General features: G+C 45.5%; 1 protein-coding gene across 3 annotated transcripts in view; it reads right to left on the reverse strand.

Annotated features, from left to right (window-relative positions):
* The window catches only part of KCNG2 (potassium voltage-gated channel modifier subfamily G member 2), an 85,422-nt gene that overhangs the window by 23,643 nt on the left and 35,886 nt on the right, over positions 1-25,893 (reverse strand). For 2 of the 3 annotated variants that reach the window (XM_030552581.1, XM_030552584.1), the window contains exons 1-2: positions 5,201-5,294; positions 2,277-3,101 (exon numbers count right to left, since the gene is read on the reverse strand). In XM_030552581.1, coding sequence (XP_030408441.1) covers positions 2,277-3,032 — 756 coding nt within the window. In that variant the 5' untranslated portion in view covers positions 3,033-3,101; positions 5,201-5,294. Of the gene's footprint in view, positions 1-2,276; positions 3,102-5,200; positions 5,295-25,893 lie in introns of those variants that run through there. The other variant, XM_030552582.1, reaches the window with a different exon arrangement.

Here is a 25,893-nt window from a genome sequence, read left to right on the forward strand (position 1 = left end):
CAACAAACGCCTTTCAACCATGCACCCCACTCTCTGTAACGGCTCTTCCTCATTGTAAGAGTGGAGACCAATTTCTGCCAGGGGTATGATTTTTTATAACTGTTACTCATAACAGGTAACTAGGAAGAGGAAATAAAGATCAATCTGTTACCGGCAGTCCCCTGTGTCCCACCTTTATTGCACTCAAAGGAAGCAGTATTTCCTGTAGATTAGAAATAAGAGACTGGCAGTCAAGATTCCCAGGTTATATTCTCAACTCTGATCCCCCATTGTGTGACCTTGGTCAACTCACTAAACTTCTCCATGCCTCAGTTTCTCCCATCTATTAAAAAGAGCTGATATCCACTCCTGAAATGTGCTATGAGATGTTTGATTACAAGGTGCTGCAGAAGTGTTATTAGTGGAAGGAGAGGCAGAGGAAAGAAGGGAAGAAATGTCAGTTTGGGACTCCTTTCTTCTAAGAGCCCCAGCCTACCCCACTTTTCAGAGGCTAGAAAACCTTCCCTTCATCTTGACATAGCATTCCCTATTGCCTCGATCTTGGCACAGTGTTTCCTACTGGTCCTGCCAAGCCCTAACAAGCTAGCCAGTCCCAGTCTTGCTGCAAGACTAGTGCTGAGCATTATTCTGCAGACTACTGTTAAGTTCAAACCCATTTTGTTTAGTAGTAGTATAGACAGGGCTTTCCCAGGAAACTGGATTCATCTTGTATCAATTTGCTATAGAAACTCTCTCTCAAAATCTAGAGCACCCTGCAGACAATAGTGGCTAGTGGTTAACTAATTGTTCAAGGCCATTTTTAGTAGATTTTGTTTGAATTTGCTTATTTAAAAAGGTATTGAGTTTTTCAGTTCCACAAGCCTTATCTAAAATACGAATTAAGGAAGTTTAGTTTTCTTGCAGCTACCAGCTTTTGAAACAATGATTTGTTTTAACTATCAGAACAATGTGGCTTTAGCTACTATCCTAAAATGTTCATTTTAGGAGATAAAAAGCTTGTAACACAAGATCATTTTAACTAAACAACAATTTAAAAAAAAACAACAGGCCAGGTGTTTTGCATAATTTTTCTTAGCGTGAAGTATTGTTGTTCCATGGGTTTGACTCTAAATTCAACACCTCTGATGAACATGGCTACCTGATAATGTCCTGTGCATAACATACCGGGAGAGGGTGGATTTTAGCTGTGTATGAAATACTCATAAAAACACAGCACAGAACTCTCTGGAATTTCTGGGGAGCTGAGGGTGTACAGCACCCTGTAGGATGGGGGCTAGGAGAAGAAGTGGTTTCAGGAGATTTTTACCATAAGGAGAGCTTTGTACAAAAGTGTGTTTACCCTGGCAGAGCCTGACTGGATGAAGTGCTGTTGAAACAGGTGACTGGTCAGGTTTGTGTTAAATGACCACTGGGCTGAAAAACAAGTACAAACATTAAGTGGTTTGTTTGGTTGTGAGTAAAATATCCATCCACTTACACCGTAATCATGCTCTGCCCAAAGCCTCAGAGACAAGAGAACTTTTCCGAAGCTTCTCCCCCACCTTCAACCCCTCACCTGCAATGCTCCATCATCCCATTCAATCTTTTGCTTTCACTCATTTCAATGTAAAAATTAAAGGCTGCATCCTGCAATCTTCAAGCAAAACTCTCACTGACTAACCCCAGAAATCTGGACTACCCACACGAGTAAGAGACTGGATCCTAAGGAACTACACTGAAAATGAAGAATAAATAAAGTGATTGATTTTCAGTGGTGAAGGGCACCCACAACTCCCACAGGCATCAATTGGCACTATGAGTGCTCAGCACATTTGAAAATTAGGGCACATGAGGGTATGTTCTGCAAAATATTTAACGTACTTTTTGGGAAAAGGCAGAACTGACAATCTAGAGACAGACACAGCTAATAATCCAACGTCAAAAGAGTCAACCTGAAGCAAGGTTCGTTTGTATAATAATGAGAGAACAAATAATTGTTATTCTGGCATCTGTTTTGTGGTGGTGGCACACATGCATTCTGGGAGAAAGTTCTGTATTGGTGTAAACTGGCACATCGCCATCGATAAAGCAGAGGATTTTGATTGCCTCAGCTAGACTAACAATAAAATAGTGGTCTCCTACACCAGACTATACTCCACATCATAAATACTGTAGGCAGTATCTGAATGACTTTGTCCTTGATCTTTCCAGATGAGACAAGACAAAATAGCTTACTTAGTGTGTTTTGCTGTTGATAAAAGTATAGTGTAAGAGTTGCCACTGAAGGCTGCACTCACCCGCTCTTCCTCTTCTTGGAGATCTGGCATGGTGCTGATACAGAGACTCACTGCAGTGATGGCCACAAAGGAGACTGATATACAAGCAAAGATCTTTCCTGGGATCCCTGAGTGAGGGTTCTCCACCATATCCCTGAGCTTTCTCATGCACAAACCCGAACGGCTATTGTCCTGGAAGGCACATTGCGGAGTTTCATTAACCATCATCTCCCTCTCATACAGCATGGCCTCAGCTGCCTCCTCCTCCTTCTGTCGTAATCTTTTCTTACAGCACCACTCCAGGTGTTCCTCTTCTATCCCCCAATACACGAGCTCCTCTTGGAAAGAGAGAGCACACATCTCCCTTAGAAGCCTCAGCTTCCCAGCTGTCAGGAAAGTCATGATGGTCCTGAAGGCACAAGGGTTACGGTCGAAAAAAAACTCATTGCAGCTGACATCATAATCATCACAGATGTCCATGATCTCATCATAGTTGTTACAAGATTTCAGTTTTTCAAGCCTGGTCAAAGGGCAGTTCTCCAGTGTGGTCCACGGAATCCTGTATTTAATGCCACCTACATTGATGATCACATGCCTGGTTCGGTCCTCTAGATGGGCCAAGCAGCACAAGTCTTCCCCAGGGTGAAGAAGCTTGGCTTTTTTGAAGAAGAACCCTTTCTTGGTCTGCACCTCGCACAGGTTTTCCAAATTGTTGTAGGAATACGAAGTGAACTTAGGATCTGCGTTCCCAGTGAGCAATGCCATTTCCTGATACATTTGTTACGTTCATGGAGGTATCTGATCTACTCACAGAAAGACATCATAAAGTGGAGACAAGTGGCCAGTCTGCAAAAAGAAATTAAAACATGACAATTAGGCCTCCAGTAGAGAAAAGCAATTCTACAACAACGTTCTCTCTGCCGTTTTTAAATTTTTGTTTGCATTTTAGGACGAGTCTTTTAGGACCCACTCTGCTTTTATCCCCCTACCTTGAGTCCGAGAAGCACGCCTCACAGCAATCAAATAGAAAGCTGGGTCCATGCCTCTGGAGCCTACTGTGCAGCTCCAAGTGATGACCAAAAGGGAGTATGAGTAATGCATCATCATTGTGACCTGCTCCTTTCTAGAGGGGGAATAATATCCCAGCCAGTCCATGAAGGGGCGGGGAGGAAGCGTTTGTGTGGAAGCATGTTAAAATGGAAATCACCATTGGCCTGGGAGTCGAACAGGTTATCAGTTAAGGCTTTGTTGAAAGACCTTTTCTTTATTCTGACAAATCCAGGGGATGCATCTACTATGGAATTATCTAGTGGTGAGAGTGCAAACCTCTTTCACAATCAGTGCTCATCTACTGATATGGTTCAAATACTCTTCAGTTAACATGGCTGTGACAGGGTGTTGGGTAAGGAGTGCTTAACCAGCTCTCTGCCACGCCAGCCTTAATAAGGGAAGTAGATTGGAGGTGGCTGAATAGGCCTTTGCCTGCCTGGCAACTAGCAACAGCTGCCAGCCTCATTAACTAGGGGCTATAAAAGGGCTGTGGGTGGGAGGAGAAAGAGAAAAAGAGAGAGAAACAGGCAGGCCAGTCGGCTCTAGTCTGCTGCTTGTAAAGCCTGGTTGAGAAACAAACCTGTTCATAGATAGTAAGGTGGTGGTAGGAAATAGCTACATGTAAAGTGCACTGGTGATTGCATCAACCTGAGGCGTCCCTGCCTGGTTGGTGAGGGCAGCAGAAGCAGAAGTAAGAGGGGCCCAGCTGTGCCTCACTACACTGGTTTACACAGTTCGCATATGGTGTGCAGTTTGTGTAGCTATCATATTGTATGAAAACAATCTTTAAGAGGGTCATATTTTTATTCTTACAATTTGGATAACCAAATCAGCAGTGCTCCAGCGTGTGGTGTATGGAAATTCGAGAACTGCAGTGACAGATGTGGTTACTGCACCTTTGAAAGCTGGAATGTTCTGACCAGCCAAAGTTCCAAAGGAGACTCATTAGTCAGCAGCAGACAGATAGTTGGAGATTGAAATCTAAGAATGAAGTGGGGCTGGAAGTAGCTTGTAAACAGAGAACTCACTTGCTGTGCTAATTTGGGACCAGATGTTGTTGCATAGTTACACAATAGCTTTTACTCTGTGAGGAGTCCCACTGAAATTTGCTTAACAAAAATCAAGCTGGACTGGAGCACTGGGGACCATATGTTAGTTCTGGCTAGTGCAGTGACAGATTTCAAAATCAAGTAAATTGAGGAACCAGAGAAACACGTTACAACTGCTCTTCCTGACTGGCATTTTTTATCTAAACACCAGACATGACAGCCTGTCTGTGGATGTAAAGCGGAATTTTGCCATTGGCTTAAATGGGGACAGGATTTCACCCCAATTCCCTAAGCAACCTACAAGAAGTGGGGACAAGGTTCTAAACTTCTTGCCCTGAGGGGGAAGTCTCTGGTTGGAAAGCCTTTCTTTGTTATGGACCAGGGCAGTGAATGTATCAGGGGCATCATTTGCAGCTCCAGGCTTGAGTTTACAACCCACCTTCACTCCCTAAACAGAACCACTATTTCTTGCACCACTGTCCTCAGATCTCTTAAGCTTATTTATTCAGCATCTGCTGCCTGTTATTCTGCTCTCAGTACTGCTTGTCTTCAGAGCTCTGAGCCTCTCTGTTCTCCACCCATTTTCCTTCTGAAGCAGTGTAATAGATCTCTGGTACTCTGGAATTATAGCAGGGGAACACTCAAAGCCTCCTGGGCTGTATAAAGGCTGTTGTAAGTAAGGAAGGAAAATAAACAAGCATTGGAGCTTTGGGCCTCCAAACAGGAGATCTGGACTGGAAGTGGACTAGAGGTGGGGAGCAATTTTATTTGGAAGAAATGGCTCTATAACTAGGTAGACAAGCAGAGACAAAGCTATGGAATGAGGGATAGTTTAACAGCACTTACGGCAGGATGGTGAGGGTGAGGTGGGAATTCAACAACTGTGGTGAAAGTAACATGTTCCAATTCACTTTCCATTTCATCTGATTTCCCATTCATGTGTGCTGGAAAGAGAACTGAATATGAGGGTTCTCATGGTTAGAGGATCAGACTGGGACTCAGGAGACCTGGGTTCTATTCCTAGCTCTGCTGCTGGCCCGCTGGGTGATCTTGGGCAAATCACTTCACCTCTCTCCACCTCAGTTTCTCCATCTGTAAAATGGGATGATGGCACTAACCTTCATAAAGCGCTTTGACATCTAGTTATGAAAAGTGTGATGTAAGACTAGGTATTATTATATATTCAAAGACAAAATCACAGTAGCTCCTCTTTCCTTTGGCCTCAGGCAATCCTTAGATAGATTAAGCCCTTCCACCAGCAAATGATAAATGCTTGTTAGTTGAAGGCATGTGTCACACCATTACTGTTCTCTTCAGTTATGGTTAAGTGAGTCATGCCTGCATCACTAATATGGGTCACATTCTATAAACATTACTGGGACTAGGAGAAAGAAGAATACAAGGTGCCATGACATATTAACTAACAACAGAGGCATTGCTTACATCCTAAATCAGAACTCTACAAGAGAAATTTGTCAGGCTCTGAAGTCTGATGTGGCCTTCATATAAATCTAAGTCATAGAAGCTTCTGTAGGCTCTGCAGCCAAAATGACAGAAATTGGATTTCCCTCTACATAAATTCCAACAAGCATAGGGTGGGATTTTCCTAAGTTACATACCCAACTCCCATTGATTTGCAATATTTAGTCCTCTACAAAAATATGTGGACGAATTAAGTAGAGTAGATAATTGCTCTGTACTGGAGTTGATGTCAGTTTCATCTTAGGTCAAATAAGACAGAGTAAATTGCTAAAACTACACAACAACCTGTACTTTCCTTTCTCTAAATTTCACAGAACTCAAATATTTTCTGGTGAAAGTGATTAAATGTTTCTGTTTGTCAGATGCCTCCCAATTTGTAAGAGAAACTGTTTGAGGCCTGAACCCAAAGCATATTTTATTTTATTAGAAAATTCCTCAGAAGGAAGGGATTTATATGCCATTCTCTACACATTCTATCTTGCTGATTTTGGAGGATGTAGACCATCCGATTGGTTTGTTGGATGCCCCATAGCATTCCTCTGCCTGGTGGTCTGTCTCAGCAGGAGTCACAGTAGGGTAACAAATTTTAACACAGTACAACTAACTGACATGTTAGTTGGCACTAACATGCCACTACTGCCCCATCCTAGACAGTGCACTGAGAGAAAGGCTGCTATGGGAAACTTCACTAGTCCAGAAGGAATTAAGAACCTATACAAAAAGAGTAAAATAGGGCATCTCATAGCAACCTACATCCTGTGAAACTAGTGCCTTTTCTCATGGACTTCAATGCAGCAGCAATTGCAAATATCATTACTGTCATAGTAAGAGTGCGTTGTTAACATAGCGTATGCTTTAAGGATGCAGCCTCTTGTTGCTTTTGTCAGTAAGATAAAATATTCACTGCCACTATTCTAGGCATCATGCTTTTGTTTCATGCCTCACTTGTTATACAAGTCAACATCTGAAAAGTAATGTACATCATTTTGTGGCAAAAAGCCAGGATTTGCTTTCTTCCGTCCTGTCCATCAGCATGATGGTGCAGAAAAAGACCAATACATTTCCAGTACTCTTTTGAAGCTAATGCTGTGTGTGTCCAATTTTCTAGGTGAATGAGAATTAAGCAGCAGCATGATGTGCATGTAGATTTTTGCATTCAGTATATACTGGCCTTTTCATTTCCAGCTCTCTGAACTACAAAGGAGGATATGTTTTATAAAATTCCTGTTGATTAAATAACCTAATGAATCAGACATTCAGGTTTTTATTAAATTGTCACTGGTGACTGGATAGGGGATTGGTAATACAATATGGAGCTTTTCTCCTCTAGGTCGGCAGCAGAATCTCAGGTAGTTTCTGAGAGCTTGTCTACACTTAAAACACTACAGCGGCACAGCTGTGCTGCTGCAGCGCTTTAGTGTAGACATGACCTACACTGATGAGAGGTATTTGCCCATCGGCATAGGTGTGACACTGCCTCGGGGGAACACCTTTGTACCCCCATGTTCCTCCTTCTAATATGATTGTGTGGTATCCAGTGCAAAGTTTGTCATGTCAGGTGCCTTTGGAAGGCTCAGGATGCACTGAGCATTGTTGTCAGTTACAGTAATGTTATAGGTTGTAATTTCATTTATATAGTTATGAGGCTGAAAATGTGTCTTCATGGCTTAAAACAAGGCCAGGCAAAACCCTCCAGGAGCAGAGGGGCAGTTCACACCTCATTAAGGCATATATGGGACAAACCCAGCCCAGCCTCACAGGAACAAAGGACACTGGCTGAGGCAGCAACAAAAGATCCGTTGGACTCTCGAGTGATTCACCTCCCTTCCCTTGGTCAGTGTGGGACTGCGATGGGATAATGCTCACCTGACTCTGAAGGTGGGGGCAAAGCCAAGCGGGAAGAAAGAACATGATAAAAGAGACAGATGTTGCCATGTGCTCTCTTCCACCTACATCTACAGGCACTACCACCAAGTGACTGGAGTGTTAATCGAAGGGCAGAGTCTGGCTGAAGGGCAACCAGCCAGCCTGCGGTGAGAAGCATCTAAGTTTGTACGGGCATTGAAAGTGTTAAGATCAGCTTAGAATGCATTTTGCTTTTATCTCATTTGACCAAATCTGACTTCTTGCGCTTTGACTTAGAATCACTTAAAATCTATCTTTAAGAGTTAATAAATTTGTTTATTCTACCTGAAGCAGTGCGTTCGGTTTGAAGTGTGTCAGACAGGGATAACAAACCTGGTACATATCAATTTCTTTGTTCAATTGACGAACTCATATAAGCTTGCAATGTCCAGCAAGCAGAACTGGACACTGAAAGACAGAAGTTCCTAGGGTTGTGTCTGAGACCACAGATATCGGTTAGTATCATTTGGTTGCATGAGCCAAGCACTGCCTGGCCAAAAGTGCTCGCTCACATAGCTGGGAGCAGTTTACATGCCAGAGGCTGTGTGTGAACAGCCTGGGAGTGGGGGTTTTCACAGCGGAGGAGATTAAGTCTGGCTTCCAGAGTTGAGGATAGGAGTGACCTAGTAGATCACCAATCCAGATAACACCAGGGGAATGTCACAGTAGTTAATCAACGTCCCCAAGTGCTGTCTACATGAGAATTTAGGTCGGTTTAAGTACACTGTTCACAGGTGTAGATTTTTCACACCCCTGAACAATATAGTTATGCCAACCTAATTTTCTAGTGTAGACCAGATCTGAAAATTAGATTAACAGTTGGAATGAGTTTGCTGGTGTCAGTCATGTTGCTAGCAGGCAAACATCCACATAATAAAAAACACCATTACAAATGTCAACAATTGGTATCTTTTTTGGAAGTGTCACTATGGAGCCAAATTACTGAATAGACATGGAGCTGCATTACTCTCCCTGATATACTTTAGAAGTGGTCCCTCCAGACCATGGCTGAGACTTGTTGATGGAACAGCATAGGAAAGCTTGCACTGCTTTTTCAGCTGTCGAGCAGATAAACTGTTGTTCAGGCCTGCCATGCTGGCACCTTTCCTGAGAAGTAGGTTCACTCTGGAATGACTGTTGCTGACTTATATGCATGGAATGTATCATGCTGACCTTCACAGAAATATTAAGGGTTTATCAAAGCTACATAGGTCTTAAAATACTCATTGCATGTTGATGTTCTCTAGTCTAAGCTACTCACATACCTTCAGTGAAGCAGCAGTCAAAGAGTCACTTTAAAATACAACACTTCCAGAAATGGTTACAGCATCAGCCAGTTGGCATTTCTCTTATTTAATCAACATATGGGTAGAGAGGAATGGGGGTATCAAAACATAGACCCTATCGGAGGCTCAATATGTACTTCCCTGACTGGAGTTATCTGAATTTGTACATCACTTTATGCTAATCACATTAGGTGGAATAAATCTAAGCCATGAGCAAAGCGTTCAGCCACCTCAACAACAACAACAAAGTATCTATTATGAAGATAGGCACAGCCAGATTTAATTTACATCATGCCATCTTATGAAAAAACTTATGGCTAAGTACAGTGGTGATCACCTTACTGCACAACAGGCCCAGAGAAATGAGGAGTAGGTCTACAGATATTAGTGGTATGACCCTGGCTAAAACTGGTGGGAGTTCAGAATCAGGTACTGTGCCTTTTTCATGAAAAACTACCACAGACTTGTATTGACTTCGTATCTCTGGCTGCAAGACAGTATATCCTGGGTCAGACCGAGGGTATGGCTACACTTACATTTGTGCAGCGCTGGGAGTTACAGCTGTGTTCGTACAGCTGTATAGGGCCAGCGCTGCAGTGTGGCCACACTGACAGCTACCAGTGCTGCAGTGTGGCCACGTTTGCAGCATTTGCAGCGCTGTTGGGAGTGGTGCATTGTGGGCAGCTATCCCACAGAGCACCTTGTCCCATTTTGGTGCTGTGGGTTGTGGGAAGAGGACGGAAGGGTGCGGGTCTTTCTGCTTCCTGTTCCAACGCCCCATGGTGCTTTGCTACACATTCCAAGCAGTTAGGCGCCATTGTGAGTCTGCAGCGCGATTTCTGTTACAAATGGAGCCCGAGCTGCTGAGGACCTTGCTGATGAATGTTGCCAGCACATCACGCATGAGAGTTGAGCTATTCCTTTGGCTCCAAAGTGACAGTGAGGAGTCAGACGATGATATTGATTCGCCTGACGCGCAAGACACTAAATTGCTTGTTGCAGTAACGGACGTGCTCAGCACCGTGGAACGCCACCTTTGGGCTCGGGAAACGAGCACTGAGTGGTGGGATCACATCGTCCTGCAAGCCTGGGATAATGAGCAATGGCTGCAGAACTTTCGGATGAGAAAAGACACTTTCATGGGACTGTGTGCTGAGCTCGCCCCTGCCCTGCGGCGCAGGGACACGAGATTAAGAGCTGCCCTGCCAGTGGAGAAGCGGGTGGCTATTGCAATCTGGAAGCTGGCAACTCCAGACAACTACCGATCGGTGGCGAAGCAGTTTGGAGTGGGAAAGTCGACCGTTGGAATAGTGTTGATGCAAGTTTGCAGGCCATTAATCGCACCCTGCTAAGAAGAACCATGACTCTGGGGAACGTGCAGGACATTGTGGATGGCTTTGCACAAATGGGTTTCCCTAACTGTGGAGGGGCAATCGATGGGACGCATATTCCTATTCTGGCACCACCCCACCTGGCATCCGAGTACATTAATCGCAAGGGGTATTTCTCTGTGGTTCTCCAAGCGCTTTTGGATCACCGTGGGCGTTTCACTGACATTTACTCAGGATGGCCTGGAAAGGTGCATGATGCACGCATCTTTCGGAACAGTGCCCTGTTCAAGAAGCTGCTGGCCGGGACTTTTTTCCCAGACCGCAAGATCACAGTAGGGGACGTCGAAATGCCCACTGTGATCCTTGGAGACCCCGCTTACCCCTTAATGCCATGGCTCATTAAACTGTATACAGGGAAGCTTGACAGGAGCAAGGACCGGTTCAACTACAGGCTGAGCAGGTGCAGAATGACTGTGGAGTGTGATTTTGGCCATTTAAAAGCATGCTGGAGGTCTCTCTACAGGAAGCTAGATTTGGGGGAAAGCAGCATCTCCACTGTTATATCCGCATGCTGTACCTTCCATAATATTTGTGAAGAGAAGGGTGAAAGATTCAATGAGGAATGGACCTCCGAGGTTCGACACCTAGAGGCTGAATTTGCACAGCCAGAGAGCAGGGCTACTAGAGAGGCACAGCAAAGGGCTTCAAGGATTAGGGATGCCTTAAGGGAGCAATTTGAGGCTGAAAGCCAACAGTAATGTTTGGTGCCTTTGCTGTGCCCGCTTTTCCCTTGGGGTACAGTATTTCTCACTTTCTGCAATAATAAAAAATGTCTTAAAAGCCAAGAAATCATTTATTCAAAATACAGTACATAAAAGGGCAGGGGGTAGGGTGGTGGACTGTCCATTCAGAGGTTTGAATATGTTCTGCTTGGATTGCTGTTCAATGCCTGCTGCACTTCAGGATTAATATGCTGCATCATGAGGGGGTTGAGTGCATAGGGTAAGGGTTGTAGTTCTCAGGGCTGGTAGGTGAATGTACAGGTGTTGGGGGCAGCTGGTGGTGGTAAGAACCAGGCTGCTGGAGAAAGGTGTTTTGTGCAAACACTGGGGAACAAGGGAGAGAGCTTTGGGAGGGGTGGGGGTTACCACGGTACTGATCTGCCTGCATGGCTACGAGAGACTGCATACAGTCCGTTTGGCGAGCCAGGAGGCTTATCAGCTGCTTTGTGCTTTTCTTGGTAGCCAATTCCTTTCTCCTGCTCTGTGTTTGCCTCCACTCATGCATTTTCTCTCTCCAGTCCTGCAGCCTCTTACTGTCTCTGGCGTACTGATTCATAACTGCTTTGATCAAATCTTCTTTTGATTTTCTAGGATTTTTCCTCAAGTTCTGTAGTCTTCGCGCAGGCGGTGATAGGGCTGGAGTATTCAAGGACACTTAAAATAACAGAAATAGAAACATTTAATACAGAGGCTACATTGTTTATTATCACAGTGAAGGAGTTTGTAGACTTTTTGTAGCATCATTTCCACATACCAAACATAGCACAGAGAGGCCATGGCAGCGAAGGCATGGTGAGCAATGGGGTGAGTGTTTCTGCCGCGACTTCACCTGGGAAGGGGAACTGCCTGAGGGCTCGGGTTTCTGTGCATTGGGGAAAGCAGAGAGCAGGTACTTGGGGACCTGCACTGGGGAAAGCAGAGGGCAGCTACTTGGGGACCTGCACTGAACACTCATCACTACATTTTCAACAGGATTTTCTACTGCCAGATATACCACTGCTGCGTGTTACCTGGGAAGAGAGGGAGGGTCTTCTACAGCAATGTGGATTCCGCCCTGGTCCCTGTGCAGCTTGCCTGTGTGCAGCAATGGTCCTCCCACCCCTCGCGGCACAGTGGCACGGACGAGTTAGCCTGACCGGGACAAGGACCACAGTGGCTCTCCCTATAAACTTGCGCAAGCACATTGCCCACGCTCTGGCTGCAACTTTTGAAGAGATTACTGAGGCCGATTACAGAGACGTGATAGACCAAATCAATGGGTTATTCTACATTTAGGCATGCATGCAGGCAGCCATAACCCCCACCCTCCTCTCACAAAACATTTCCATCCTAAAAGTAAAATCTGCTTACCGGGAACACACTCCTCTGCTTCCTCTTCACCAACAAGTTCCAGCTGCTGCGACTGGCTAGCCTCCTCCTGCTTGAGAAGAGCTCCTGGCTGCATGCCTCCTGGGACTCTGGGGTGTCTCCCTCCACCCCAGTAACCTCACTCTCGGCTTCCTCTGCACCCTCCCCCACTTCTCCCTGCTCTGAACTCTCCATCGTGCTCCTCGGATTGGCAGTGGGGTCACACCTAAGTATGGCATCCAGCTCCTTGTAAAAACGGCAGGTCATGGGGGCAGCTCCTGAGCGGCGGTTTCCCTCACGGGCTTTGCAATAGGCATTCCGCAGCTCCTTTACTTTAACCCTGCACTGCAACGCGTCCCGTTCATGGCCCCTTAGCAGCAAGGACTTCGATATCTGCCCATAGGTATCATAATTTCTACAGCTGGAGCGCAGCTGTGATTGCACAGCTTCCTCACACCAAACACTGATGAGGTCCTGCAGCTCACAAGTGTTCCATGCTGGGGCTTGTTTGGGGCATGGAGGCATGGTCACTGATTGATTGATTGATTGATTGCACTCCACACCTGGCTGAGCAAACAGGAAGGGGATTTTTAAAATTCCCAGGGCATTTAAAGGGCGGGTCACCTGAGCCCAGGGCAGTGGAGTGTGAAACAATGAGCAGAGTGGCTGAAAAGGTATGCTGGGATACCTCCTAATACCCTGGAGGCCAGTAAAAGCGCTTTTGGTGTCCACACTTGATGACCAGCGCTGCACCACCAGCGCTGGAATCACTACACCCTAGGCAGACCAGGTGTACAGCCAGCGCTGCAACCGGGGAGTTGCAGCGCTGGCCGTGCTTTGCAAGCGTGGACACAAAGTGAGTTGCAGCGCCGTAACCCTATCACCAGCGCTGCAACTCTCCAGTGTAGCCATGGCCTGAGTTGTGCAAACAGACTGGAATTTTGCCCCAGCTGCCCAACTAAGAATTTCTGCCATCAGGATAGGGGACTCTCAGGTGGTATAGCTGTCTCACACCATAGTATGGACGTGACAGTGTATGAAGGAAAGGGAGGGGCAAATCACAACTCTGCTCTGCAGATTCCCCTAGAGGGTCATAGCCAGCAGTCATAAATTAAAGCAGCTCTGAGGCTGGACCAGCTTGAAAGTCAGGGGACTGAAACCAGCTGTCCCTTAAACTTAGCAGATCTTTGAGCAGGAGCGAATCTGGCCCTGCATGTGTTTGTTATTTCAAAATGCAGTGCAAGAAACATTTTTTAAAAGATTACTATAGGCTGATTGTGCACGGAAGAGGAAAATATTGTGGATAATTTTCATTAAAAAAACCCAGCAACCCTGTAAGAAAACCTTTTCTCTGCCATATATGAAAAGGATAGGAGTCACATCTTCTATGATCTGCACCCTGCTTACGCAACAGTTAAAAAACGATGTAAATCTGCAACCTCTGACCATGGCTTCATAAGCAGATTTGTATCGAATATTTCAAGAAATGATGTAATCCACTAAAGAGATAAGTATTCTGCCACCCATATTTCCTGCTGCACACCCCTCAATGCACACATACATTCTTCACCACCCACTCCTGTAGCAGCTACCTTCTTTCATCTGGGCCATTTGGCTCAAAACTGGGATGAATGTCCTCACTCCATCTGCTATTCTATGTTACAAGGTATTGTAGAGTTTTCCTTTTTTTGGCACCCAGTTGCAGAAGACTCTGGGGCTTTTAGTAATTCTGGCTTTTAAATGCATCTTGTGTAACCGAATACATCCTGACAGAGCACAGGTCATTGTGACATGATTTAAAGTCACAGACATGAAACATACATCAGGTTGAATGTAAAATGTTTTCTCTGGAGTCAAAGGAGAATTCAGGCAGTGTTTCCATTTTGCAGTGCTCAAAGCCTTGGGGTTAGCAGACAAGCTGGAAAGTGACATTACTGACTGGTACCAAGACAATTCCTACATCTTATCATCATAAGATTTATAATTCATATTGTATAAAATATGTTTACTCATAGCAAAAATTATAGACACAATTTGAAAATAATCTTTGATGATCTTGTAGTTAAGGCACCAGACTGGGACTCAGGAAATCTGGGTTCAATTTCCAATCATTACCATTTCTATTATAGTAGCACCTTGACTCCAGTCAAGAATTGGAATTGCTAGGCACTGGGCAGACAAGTAAAGATGGCAGTCCCTGCCCCAGTGGGCTCACAGTCTATATATTAGACAGTATGCAATAACTGGTGTGAGTTTGGGTTGGGAGGATGTGGTAACAATAAAAGCAGAAAAGCCCAAATCACAGGTCTGCCTCAGACTTCCTGTGTGTGACCTTGGGGAAGTCACTTAAGCTCTCTGTGCCTCATTTTCCCATCTATACAATTACTGAAGTATGATTGTTAATAAAATGAAAATACTACTACTTCATTTCTCCCAAACTTGGCTTGACTTTTCTGTTCAGATTGTCAGCTCTTTGGAGCGAGGACAATCCCTTACTATGTGTTTCTGTGGTGCCTAGCACAATGGGGCCCTGACCTCACAAGTTATCGGAAGTGAAAGGATTAATACTAAAAAGTTTTGATTGCTCTTACAAACACCCCAGATCAAAATCCATGCTACCTGTTATAATCTTGACTGGACTCAATCTATAAGAGAGGATGAGATGCACATGTATTTCCTTATGTTTTGTCAACTTTACATTTATAACATTTTCAAGGGGAAAAGCTCAAACCTCAAGCAGCATGAGAAGACTATAACAATAAATGACACAGTACACAAGGCAAAGGGAAAGCACATTAGCATTACTGAAACTGGTCTCTGTAGAATTCCAAAAATATAATTTTCTTTGTCCACAGAAGATGAAAGTTGCCTCTCTCTCAGTTTATGACATGAGTAGCAAGAGGAAACCATGGTGTGCATGAACTATTCAGCAACTGTCTTTGCTAGCTGGAAAAAAGGAAGGACTAGTCAATGTTCTATTAGTTTTCTTTTATTAGATGCTTTGTGTCCTAAAGGTAAAGTTTCTTTTTCAGTCTCAGGAATAAGGCTTCCCCCTCCATGTAGGTGGGAAAGAAACAGTTTATATTTAAAAAATAAACTTGTTTTCAAATTCTGACAAGACTGTTTTTTAAAAACAGGATTTCAGGTCAGAAATCCAGCACTGAATTTGCATCATGCTATAGGACAGGGGTTCTCAAACTGTGGTTCGGGACCCCGCAGGGGGTCACGAGGTTATTACATGGGGGGTCACGAGCTGTCAACCTCCACCCCAAACCCTGCTTTGCCTCCAGCATTTATAATGGTGTTAAATAGATAAACAAGTGTTTTTAATTTACGGGGGTGGGGGGGAGTCACACTCAGAGGCTTGCTATGTGAAAGGGGTCACTGCTATAGGATGAGCTGAAACAATTCAATTTGTTAAATGAGCTAACTAAATTAACCTGACTCCAATGCTGTGCCTGGAGCTGTTTGTATTTATTAGAGATATTGAATCATCTGCTACTGTTGCATTGGTTGGAGCCATACATTTACATTATTTATTGTATGTAATCCTAACAGAGCAAAGTTTTGGTCCAAATAACTTATCTGAACCCCCCTAATTCTGAGGCCCCTCCTTCTGCCACTCTTCAGGCTCTCTCCCTTCCTTTTTACTCCTCTCTATGCCATGAACTGGCCTTCTATTATAGTAATATTATTTGCTGGCTTGTACAGCATAGTATAGTAGGTGCACATGGTGGCTTTCAGACAAATAGCAGAAAGAGCTCCTACTTTTCACTCCCAAGACTAAGTCTGGTTTGTATTGTGGGTATGTCTACACAGCAAATGAAGGTGTGACTGTAGCAGGGGCAGACACACAATATACCTGAATTGTGAAATCAACTTTGGGAAAGTGGATAAAAATTTACAAAATGTTCCAATCACATATAATATATGGTGATGAGTAAAAGTGTAAAAGGGAGACAGAAAGGCTGAATTAGTCTAAACAAAAAAGTCCTACGGATATAGTTCAAGGATTATGTTAGGATCATGCAAGGTAAACAAGAGAAATGTGGGACCAGAAATCAATGACCCAAAATTGTTGTGTCGGAAATTAGGCCTAATTGGTGGACAAAATAATAAGGAAATGAGCTATTCATTTGGGACATATGGGACACATTTTAGGAATCCCAACATAGCCTGTTGGGATTCCTAAAAATAAAAGACTTTTAGGGAAAATTAGTGGAGGTGAGGCAAAGGGGGACAACTGGTGTCTGAAAAAAGAGGAAGGAATGAGCCTCACCATCATGGCAGATACCCCATCATACCCGGGAACCTCAGGATCTACAGTAACATTTTTGGACCTTTGTTGTTCTGATCCTGAGAGACATCTTGACCTGACCAGACCAGACCAGGCCAGAGTGGGGGACCTAGATGACATCACTACCTCTACTGTCTCTGGCTGACTGATGACCACCATTTGGGATATAAGACTTTATCACTCCCCTCAACCCTTACGTGTCCTTCTCCTTCCACTCTTTATTTCTTATCGTTTCTATCCCTCTCATTTTTTCCTCCTGTCTAATAAGAGTCTGACTTAGCCAGTCTGGACTGTGTATTTTGCAACACTGCTGCAAACTTGTGACCGGAGAGGCAACTAAAAGCAATGCCTTAAACAGCCAGATGGTGGCACACATTTGCCACGTCTCCGAGGGGTAAGACCGTGTGCCATGCTTGAGTTTTTCCAGCACTAAGGCTGCAAGTGAAAGTCAACACCAGAGACAAAAACTGCATTTTGCATCTTTGCTGTTCTCTTCTTTCCCGTTTTGTGTGCATTTGTCTTGTTTTGTCTTCTAGGAAACAGGTTCAGATTTTAACAGCTCCAGTCCATCTCAACTAACTCCATCTCTTTTCCCCCAAAAGGATAGTTATTACCATCTTTTAATACCATCTAAAAGACTGTCAACCGGACAGTCTTCTAAAAACTCTCTCCAGCTAAAGGGAAAGTGAACAAGGAATGGTGTTAAAATGAAAGCCTTACTTAATACTTTACATTTCAAATTCTTCAACTAATTCTGTATTTCCCCCGCTCTCCCTGTCAATATCTTTGATAAAAGGTTTCAAAGGATTTTAATGAAGTGCTTTCCACGGAACTAAGCAGGCTGAGGTCTGTGTATACCAAACCCTGAACCTTTTAATGTTGGACAGTTAAAGGGTCATGTTAACACCTTTGACTCTTTGTGTCTACATATTCCATCTAAATTAGTCAAAACACCTTAACCTGTCACCTATTGTTATGGGAACTATCGTTTTCAATATTACCAGTAGAAATGAGAGAATTTATGACTAATTTTTTTTTATTTATAGGAGTAGATGTTCTTTGCAAATATGGCAACGTCTATCATTTGCACCTGCACTTGATTGTGCCCTTAGAATTGCACCTGCAGTTAGCTGTGGGTGCAAAATCATGGTGGTCAGAAGCCAAAACTTAAAATTTGATCTTGACAATTGATTACTCTGATATACAGCCCGTCTAAGGAAAGGGAGGATGAGACTATTTAAATTGGTACCTAGTGCCAGGAATTAATCGCGCAGTTTTAGGAGCATTTAATTAATTTTAAGAACCATCCAACTTGGATATCCATGACTGTGTCTCAAGACAAGCTGATTAAATATGAGGAGCAAAGGAATAACTAATACAGTTCTTCAAACAATGTGTGTAATCGGCATAAAAATGGAAACTTCATCCAGGGGTTCCCAACCTTCTAGATCAAAAGGTACCACTTTACCAGACAAAGCCCTCACTGACCTAGCCAGCACTTTTCACCCTCCAGTAAGCTGTACCTTTTATAACTAGAAGCTCTCATCACAGTATGCACATCTGAAAGCAGCATAAAGACATGCAAGAGAGAAAATTAAACTAGATTGATGGAAACCAGGTAGTAAAAAAGGAGGGGAGAAGATACCTTACACAGTATAAGTGAAGAAGGGATGGACAAGGAACAGAAAAGGAAAAGCAAAACCAAAAGCGAGAGTGAGTTAATCTACATTTTAATATGAAAATATTATAATATGCAAATAGTTCTCACACACACACTCTCTCTCTCTCAACATCCTATAACTCCCCTCAGTTCAGCACAAACCTGTTTGGAAAATTTATTTTATGCACACAAAAATGTTTGTGGTAAACTTATACCATAGTAGAATTTCCTGGGCTGAGCAAAAGCTATCACCAAGATAGCTTCCCCCCCCATCAGCTCAACCTGGGGGATTTTAGTTTTGAGGAGGAGGAGGAAAGGGTTTGGAAATATCAGGTTAGAGGAAAATACAGGCTCTGTCAAGAAGGCAGAGGTGGTACAAACTGGAGGAAAGGTCATTCTGGGAGACCATGGAGCTTTGAGAAACTGCCCCATATTAGGTGGATGTGCCCTTTTTTAAACTATAATCTGCTGCTAAATACAGTGAAAGCCATAACAATAACACAGGTTGTTATCTGCATGGTGAAGACAAGATAATTTTTTGGCTACAACCCATTTAAACACTTCTATATCAAAGGGTTTGAACAGTAAGCGGAGAGACCTTCAGAATCTAATGTTACTGTTAAAGAAAGGTGGTTGAAATGACCAGTTATTTAAGAGAAAACTAAAAACAGCATCAATTATTTTCTATGGGCCTGATCCATAACCCACTGTAACCAATAGGAGTTTTTTCATGCCCTTAGATTAGCAATTTATGAAGCTACCACTATTTTAGGTACTTGCAAACATTGGAAACGTATCTCCGACCATTATGCAAAAAAAGAAAAAACAAACAAACAAAACCTCCTATTTCTAGCTTATGGAACTTTTTCTGTAAGCTCAGATTTGCGTCCGTTGGGTTTACGTAACTTGGGGAGTGTCTGTACTGCATTTCAGTAGTGGAATAAATTATTCCAGTATAACATAAGGGCAGGGCCGGTGCAAGGAAGTTTCGCGCCCAAGGCGAAACTTCCATCTTGCGCCCCTCCAGCCCTGCTGCAGCTCCCCTCTGCCCTGAGGCGCCCCGCCCCACGGCAGCTCCCTGCCCCTTGTGGCAGCTCCCCACCCCCAGGCCCGAGGAGCCCTGCGGTACCTGCCCACCCTAGCTCACCTCTGCTCCACGTCCTCTCCGAGCACGCTGTGCTGCTCTAATTCTCCTCCCAGGCTTGCAGCGCCAAACAGCTGATTGGCGCTGCAAGCCTGGGAGGCGGGAGAAGCGAAGCAGCGACTGCGCGGTGGGACCCCCGGGCTGCAGGCGGCGCACTGACCCAGGGGAACCCCTGGGCTGCCAGCTGCTGGCACGCTGATCCAGGGGAACCCCTGGGCTGCCGGTGCTCTGACCCAGGGGAACCCCTGGGCTGCCGGTGGCAGCTCAGACTCCCTCTCCCTCCCAGCAGCAGCAGCTGCTCAAACACTTATTAAAAAATTGGAGGGTGCCACTTTTTGGCACACCCAAATCCTGGCGCCCTAGGCAACCACCTAGTCCGCCTAAATGGCAGCACTGGCCCTGCATAAGGATGTGTATATTACAGGCAGAGCTGGTAACACTGCCTCTTATTAGTCTTCAGTTGCTTATAACTTTATCAAACTAATCATTTGGGCTAAAATTTTACATACCTAGTGTCTGCCTCAGGCAGATTTTGTTTTTTGAAAATTTCAGCCCAAAACAGTTCAGTGGTTTCTGAGAACAAGTCCAGGGAAAACAAAGAAACATTACAGTGTTTTCACCAGACTTCTTTCCAGTCCAGTCAGTCTACATCTAAAGTTTCATTGGAATCAGCATGCCTGACACATCAGCATTTTATGATGGAAAACTTCCATCAGAACATTTCCAACCAGCTCTAATTATGGGAAAGTCTTTAATTAAATGATCACATACTAATTTTTCCACAGGAGCTCTTCGTCATTCAGTGCACAGGCTGGAGAGTGCTCTAAAGATGAATCAGTGATGTAGTAAAGACTTGTTTGTAAGACCTCTGCCTCATCTGTTGCAGAAGTTGGGAAGTGTGCAGTGAATGAGGCAGCGTTATGGTAGTTGGCTGCTGCTCTGGAGAACTGGATTTTATCCCTGCCTCTTCCACAGATTTCCTATTTGATGCTAGTCAAGTCACATAAACCAAACTCTTCACATGTGGTCAATAGTTATGTGTTCCTCATTGTCTTTGTGCCCAACTTGAGACCCTGGGGCCTGACTTGCTGAAGTACTAAGCACTCACAGCTGCAACTGAAGTCAGTGGGAGCTGCGATTTGAAGATATATAGTGCTATATACATTGGCAGATCAACCACTGGGCTGGCGGGCCCATGTCCACGGGCCCTGGACAATTGGGGTGGCCCCACCTGGAGTGCCAGGCAGGCAGAGGGGGGCAAGCCCCTGCGCTCCAACCCCATTTCCCCAACAAGAGCACTTGGGGAGGGGAGGTAGCAGACTGCAGGCAGAAAGGGTAGGAAGGGACCCCTACCTTGCTTGGCCCAGGGCCCCACAAACCCCTAATCTGCCTGTGGCTATATACCACTGAAATATCAGGTTCTGTGTGTGTCAAATTAATTTCAAAATTAGTGGAAATTTCTGTGTGCCTCATTTCCCCATTTATAAAATAGGGCTAATCCCGGCCCTTCACCTCACAGGGAGTTGTGAAAAGAAATTCATTAGTGTTTGTGAAGCACTCAGATGCTATTGCGATGAGTACCACAGAAATGCCACTGACAAAATCAACAATTCTGTCTTCAGAGCAGGGATTGAATAGTGTGTAGTAAGGCAGGGCTCGGGACACTCACTGAACAACAAAGAAAAACCAAAATACTGAATAGCTGCTCAGTAAATGAGCACTGGAAATAGAACGCAGGAATCCTGGTTTCCAGACATGTTTTCAAACCAGAAGACACTTCAGCTCTTGTACAGTATACATATTCCATTTTTATAATTAGTACAGTTTCTTTGTCAGGAGTGGAAGGATTATATTGTCCTTAAGTTCTCTTCTGTATTATTTCCAAGTTCCTATATAACCTTTAGCATAATACACCTACATTTTGCAGCATTTCAGATTAAATTTAAAAAATGAAAGTTTTTACTGAATTAAATCTGAAAATAAATAATACAATCAGTGCAGTATCTTCTGTCTATTTATTCTGATATTCAATTCAAAACACTTTTGAAGTGTCATTCACTTTTATGTCAACTCCGTATTTTCAGTTTTGAATGTGTCTCAGATTTTTGTACTGACCCACCTGCACTGTAGGAGTTGACAGGGGAAAGCTGGAGGTTTTTAACTTCTGGTAAGAACAGCTGGAAGTTTTAACTCCTGATAAGGCATAGGACAGTGGTTCCCAAACTTTCCAGGGTCGTGCTTCCCACTTTATCCCTTTTCCGCCCCCTCCACCGGGAGCCAGGGCCAGGGCCAGGAGTGGAGCTGCAGCTCCCTGGAGGAAGTGGAGGGGAAGACATGGACATGGGTGGGGAGGGGCAAGGCTTTGGCTGCAGCTAAAGACAGATCTGGGGCCAGGAACAGAGCTGCAGCCAGGGGCCAAGGCTGGGGGTGGGGTTGCCAACTTTCTAATCACACAAAACTGACCACCCTTGCCCAGCCCCTTCTCAGAGTCACTGCACTCTGCACACTCCATCCCCCCTCCCTCCGTTGCTCACTCTCCCCTACCCTCACTCACTTTCACTGGGCTGGGGCAGAGGGTTGGGGTGCGGAAGGGGGTGTTGGCTCCAAATGGAGGTTTGGGCTCTGGGGCCAGAGATAAGGGGTTTGTGGTGCACAAGGGGGCTCAGGGTTGGGGCAGGAGGTTGGGGTGTGGGCTCCAGCCGGGCAGCACTTACCTCAGGCAGCTCCTGGAAGCGGCTGGCATGTCCAGCTCCTAGGCGGAGGGGCAGGGGGCTCTGTGCACTGTGCAGGCACCACCCCCGCAGCTCCCATTGCCTGCAGTTCCCGACCAATGGGAGCTACAGAGCCAGTGCTCCAGGTGGGAGCAGCACGCGGAGCCCCTTTGGCTGCCTCTGCACCTAGGAGCTGCGCAGAGCCAGAGTAGGCAGGAAGCCTGCTTTAGCCCTGCTGCACCGCCGACCAGACTTTTAGCAGCCTGGTCAGCAGCGCTGACTGGAACCACCAGGGTCTCTTTTCAACTGAGTGTTCTGGACAAACACCGGATGCCTGGCAACCCTATCTGAGGGTGGGGCTGGGGCCAGGCTGGAGCCGTGCAGTGATGGGGGCTGGTAGCCAGGGCCCCAGCCAGGTGTAGAGCTGCAACCGGGCCATGGTTGTGGGCCTGAGGCTGGGGGTGTGGCCAGGAACAGGGCCAGAGCAGAGCTGGGGGCCGAGCAGGGCTGGGGGATGCCTCCTTCCCTCCCCCTGTGGGGATTGGCCTGGGACCCACCACACTCCCCAACTGTTCCTCTGTGCCCCCCCCCCCAGGGGACATGCCCCACAGTTTGGGGACAACTAGCATAGGAAATGGTTTGGATTTTTGTTATGCAGAAGGCAGCAGATGATTTTGGCCCTTGTGAGGAATGGATATATCTCCTCCCTCTCTCCCACCCTATTGCGGGCAGGGATGGAAGTGACTTGACACTTTTTGAGGAGGCTTCTTTAGTTTCTCACACCAGTAATAGCAGTTTCACTTCTCCCCGCCCAATAGCCACTACTGCCCCCGAACACTGATTGAGGGTATGGCTACATTTGGAATTTCGGAGCGCTGCCACGGCAGTGCTTTGAAGTGTGAGTGTAGTCGGAGCGGCAGCGCTGGGAGAGAGCTCTCCCAACGCTGCATGTAAACCACATCCCTTACGGGTGCAGCTTGCAATGCTGGGAGCCGCGCTCCCAGCGCTGCCGCCCTGATTACACTGACGCTTTACAGCGCTGTATCTTGCAGCGCTCAGGGGGGTGTTTTTTCACACCCCTGAGCGCGAAAGTTGCAGCGCTGTAAAGTGTGAGTGTAGCCATGGCCTGAGTAAAAACAAGGAGAAGTCCTTGTGGCACCTTAGAGACTAACCACTCTGAAACTGATTAACTACTTTCACTAAGTGTCTGCTAACATGAGCAGCACATAATGTTGATATTTAAATTGACATAATTAAGTTCAGTGTTAACAGCCAATTGAGACGATGGGAACACTTAACACCTCTCAATACCATTATTTCAGGCTGTTTGCAAAGCCAGAAAGAGAATACTTCATTCACTACATTGAGCAGCGACAGAGAGTCCTGTGGCACCTTCTAGGCTAAGGCCATGGCTACACTGGCGCTTTACAGCGCTGCAACTTTCTGGCTCAGTGGTGTGAAAAAAACACACCCGAGCGCTGCAAGATACAGCGCTGTAAAGCGCCAGCGTAAACAGTCACTCCCAGCGCTGCAAGCTAAACCCCATGATGTGGAGTATGTGCAGCGCTGCGACAGCTCTCTCCCAGCGCTGGCGCTGCGACTACACTCACACTTCGGCAGCACTTTGAAGTTTCAAGTGTAGCCATACCCTAACAGACGTATTGGAGTATAAGCTTTCGAGGGTGAATACCCACTTCGTCGGACGCGTGTAGTGGAAATTTCCAGAGGCCTTGAGCAGGTTAATCTTTAAGGTCATCAGTACCATAAACTTGTATTTTTAAATGAACATATCTGTACAATTTTGTAGTGAAGAGTGGGTTCTGCAGCAAATTCAGTGTCTTTGGAGTCATTTGTAGTGTTTTCTCTGATCTCCCTAATCCTTTTCAAAAAGCACCAGCTTCAACAGCACTGGAACAGCTCTAGGAGCTAGAATCAGAAGAGTTAATAATTTTGTGTAATGAGTGAGAAAAGTTCACTGACATCTTTCTGGAGAACGTCAGTAGGCCAGAGAACACACTCCATGCTGGCATTTTGGGACAAGCACCTCATCATTAGAAATCAGAGATGCTTGATTCTAATAACCACACACCCTGACTGCCTGGTGTGGTTGGTGACCTGGTTCTTTTGGGACAGTTAAGAAACAAATTTCAAAGTTCAAGGAAGAATCCAGGCCTTCGGTAATGCTCAGACTTGTTATTTATTTCCTGAATGTTTTTTACACATAATTTAGTAGGCTGCTTCATGAAAGGGTCAGGCCCTCTCTGTGACAAGCATTCTTTTTAGAGCTACCTCAGCTTCTGCCACATTGCCTGCCACCTCCATCCTTGAAATGCCAGCACATACACAGAAATGTCAGGATAAAATACAGTTACGGAGTTCACTTTAACACATCTCTGATACTGACAGGTTTTTGTTCCTGAGCAGTTGCCTCCATGCTGCCTAATGACATGCTGGTCATAAAGCACTCATTGTTTTGCAAATGCTGTCAATAGTAAATCACTGTCGTATGTAGTGGTGTTATAACCTTGTTGGTCCCAATCATCATGTCAGTTCCCAATATCTCAGTCACACTCTGAACTTGTGAGGTTCCCTCACCCATGTTGTCACTTCTTAAATCTTATTTTAATCAGGGAAATGATCTGTCTTTCAAGCTGCTTCATTTAATAGTCAACAGAACACTCCCTTCTGATGAGAAGGTGCCAAGAATTATACTGTAGGAGGCAAAATTTATGGCTTTTTTCCACCCCGCTATAACAAGTATCTCAAAGGAGCAGTGTATGTGTCAGGGGCGGCTCTAGGCATTTTGCGGCCCCAAGCACAGCAGGCAGGCTGCCTTCGGCGGCTTGCCTGTGGAAGGTCCGCTGGTCACGCAGCTTCAGCGGAGGTCCACTGAAGCCACAGGACCAGCAGACCCTCCGCAGGCAGGTCGCCGAAGGCAGCCTGCCTGCTGCCCTCGGAGCGCCCCCAGTGGCTTGCCGCCCCAAGCATGCACTTGGCATACTGGTGCCTGGAGCCGCCCCTGGTATATGTGTATAACAGCTCTCTAATACCAGTATTGAGTGCTACAAACAGGGAACACCCAGATTTAGTTACTCTTTGTAATGGTCCTCATTCGGGGTTTGGTTGGGAAGCATGGCCCAGTGGTCAAGGCTTCAACCCATGACCAACGGGTGGGGTTGTTGGTAGGTGAGCCTGGGCCCTCCCACTCCACTGAACTCCAACCCAGGGCCCTTTGGGCTACCAGTGGTCTGGCAACCGAGGCTGCCCTCCCTGGGACACTTCCTATCTTCCCTACCCTGGGTCAACTTAGTCCAAGGGTTTCCCCTGCTGGGGGAGTCCAAATAAAGAAAATAAGAAGGGATTACCAATGTCCAGGGTCCACATGCAGGGGAGAGGGGAGTACTTCCTGCACTGATTGTTTCTGGGGTGGGTTCTCCCTTCCTTCAGGGAGGGCCCTTTTGGGGCAATTGTATCAGAGAATTCAGCCTTCCCTCTTCTCTGCACTGCTGGAGCTGTGGGTTGCAGGCCAACTCTCTTCCAAGTCTACCCCCAAATGAGCTAATTCCCCATCTTTTAATTCCTCCACCAGATGAG

The sequence above is a fragment of the Gopherus evgoodei genome, chromosome 2, assembly GCF_007399415.2.
Source record: "Gopherus evgoodei ecotype Sinaloan lineage chromosome 2, rGopEvg1_v1.p, whole genome shotgun sequence".
Taxonomy (NCBI): domain Eukaryota; kingdom Metazoa; phylum Chordata; order Testudines; family Testudinidae; genus Gopherus; species Gopherus evgoodei.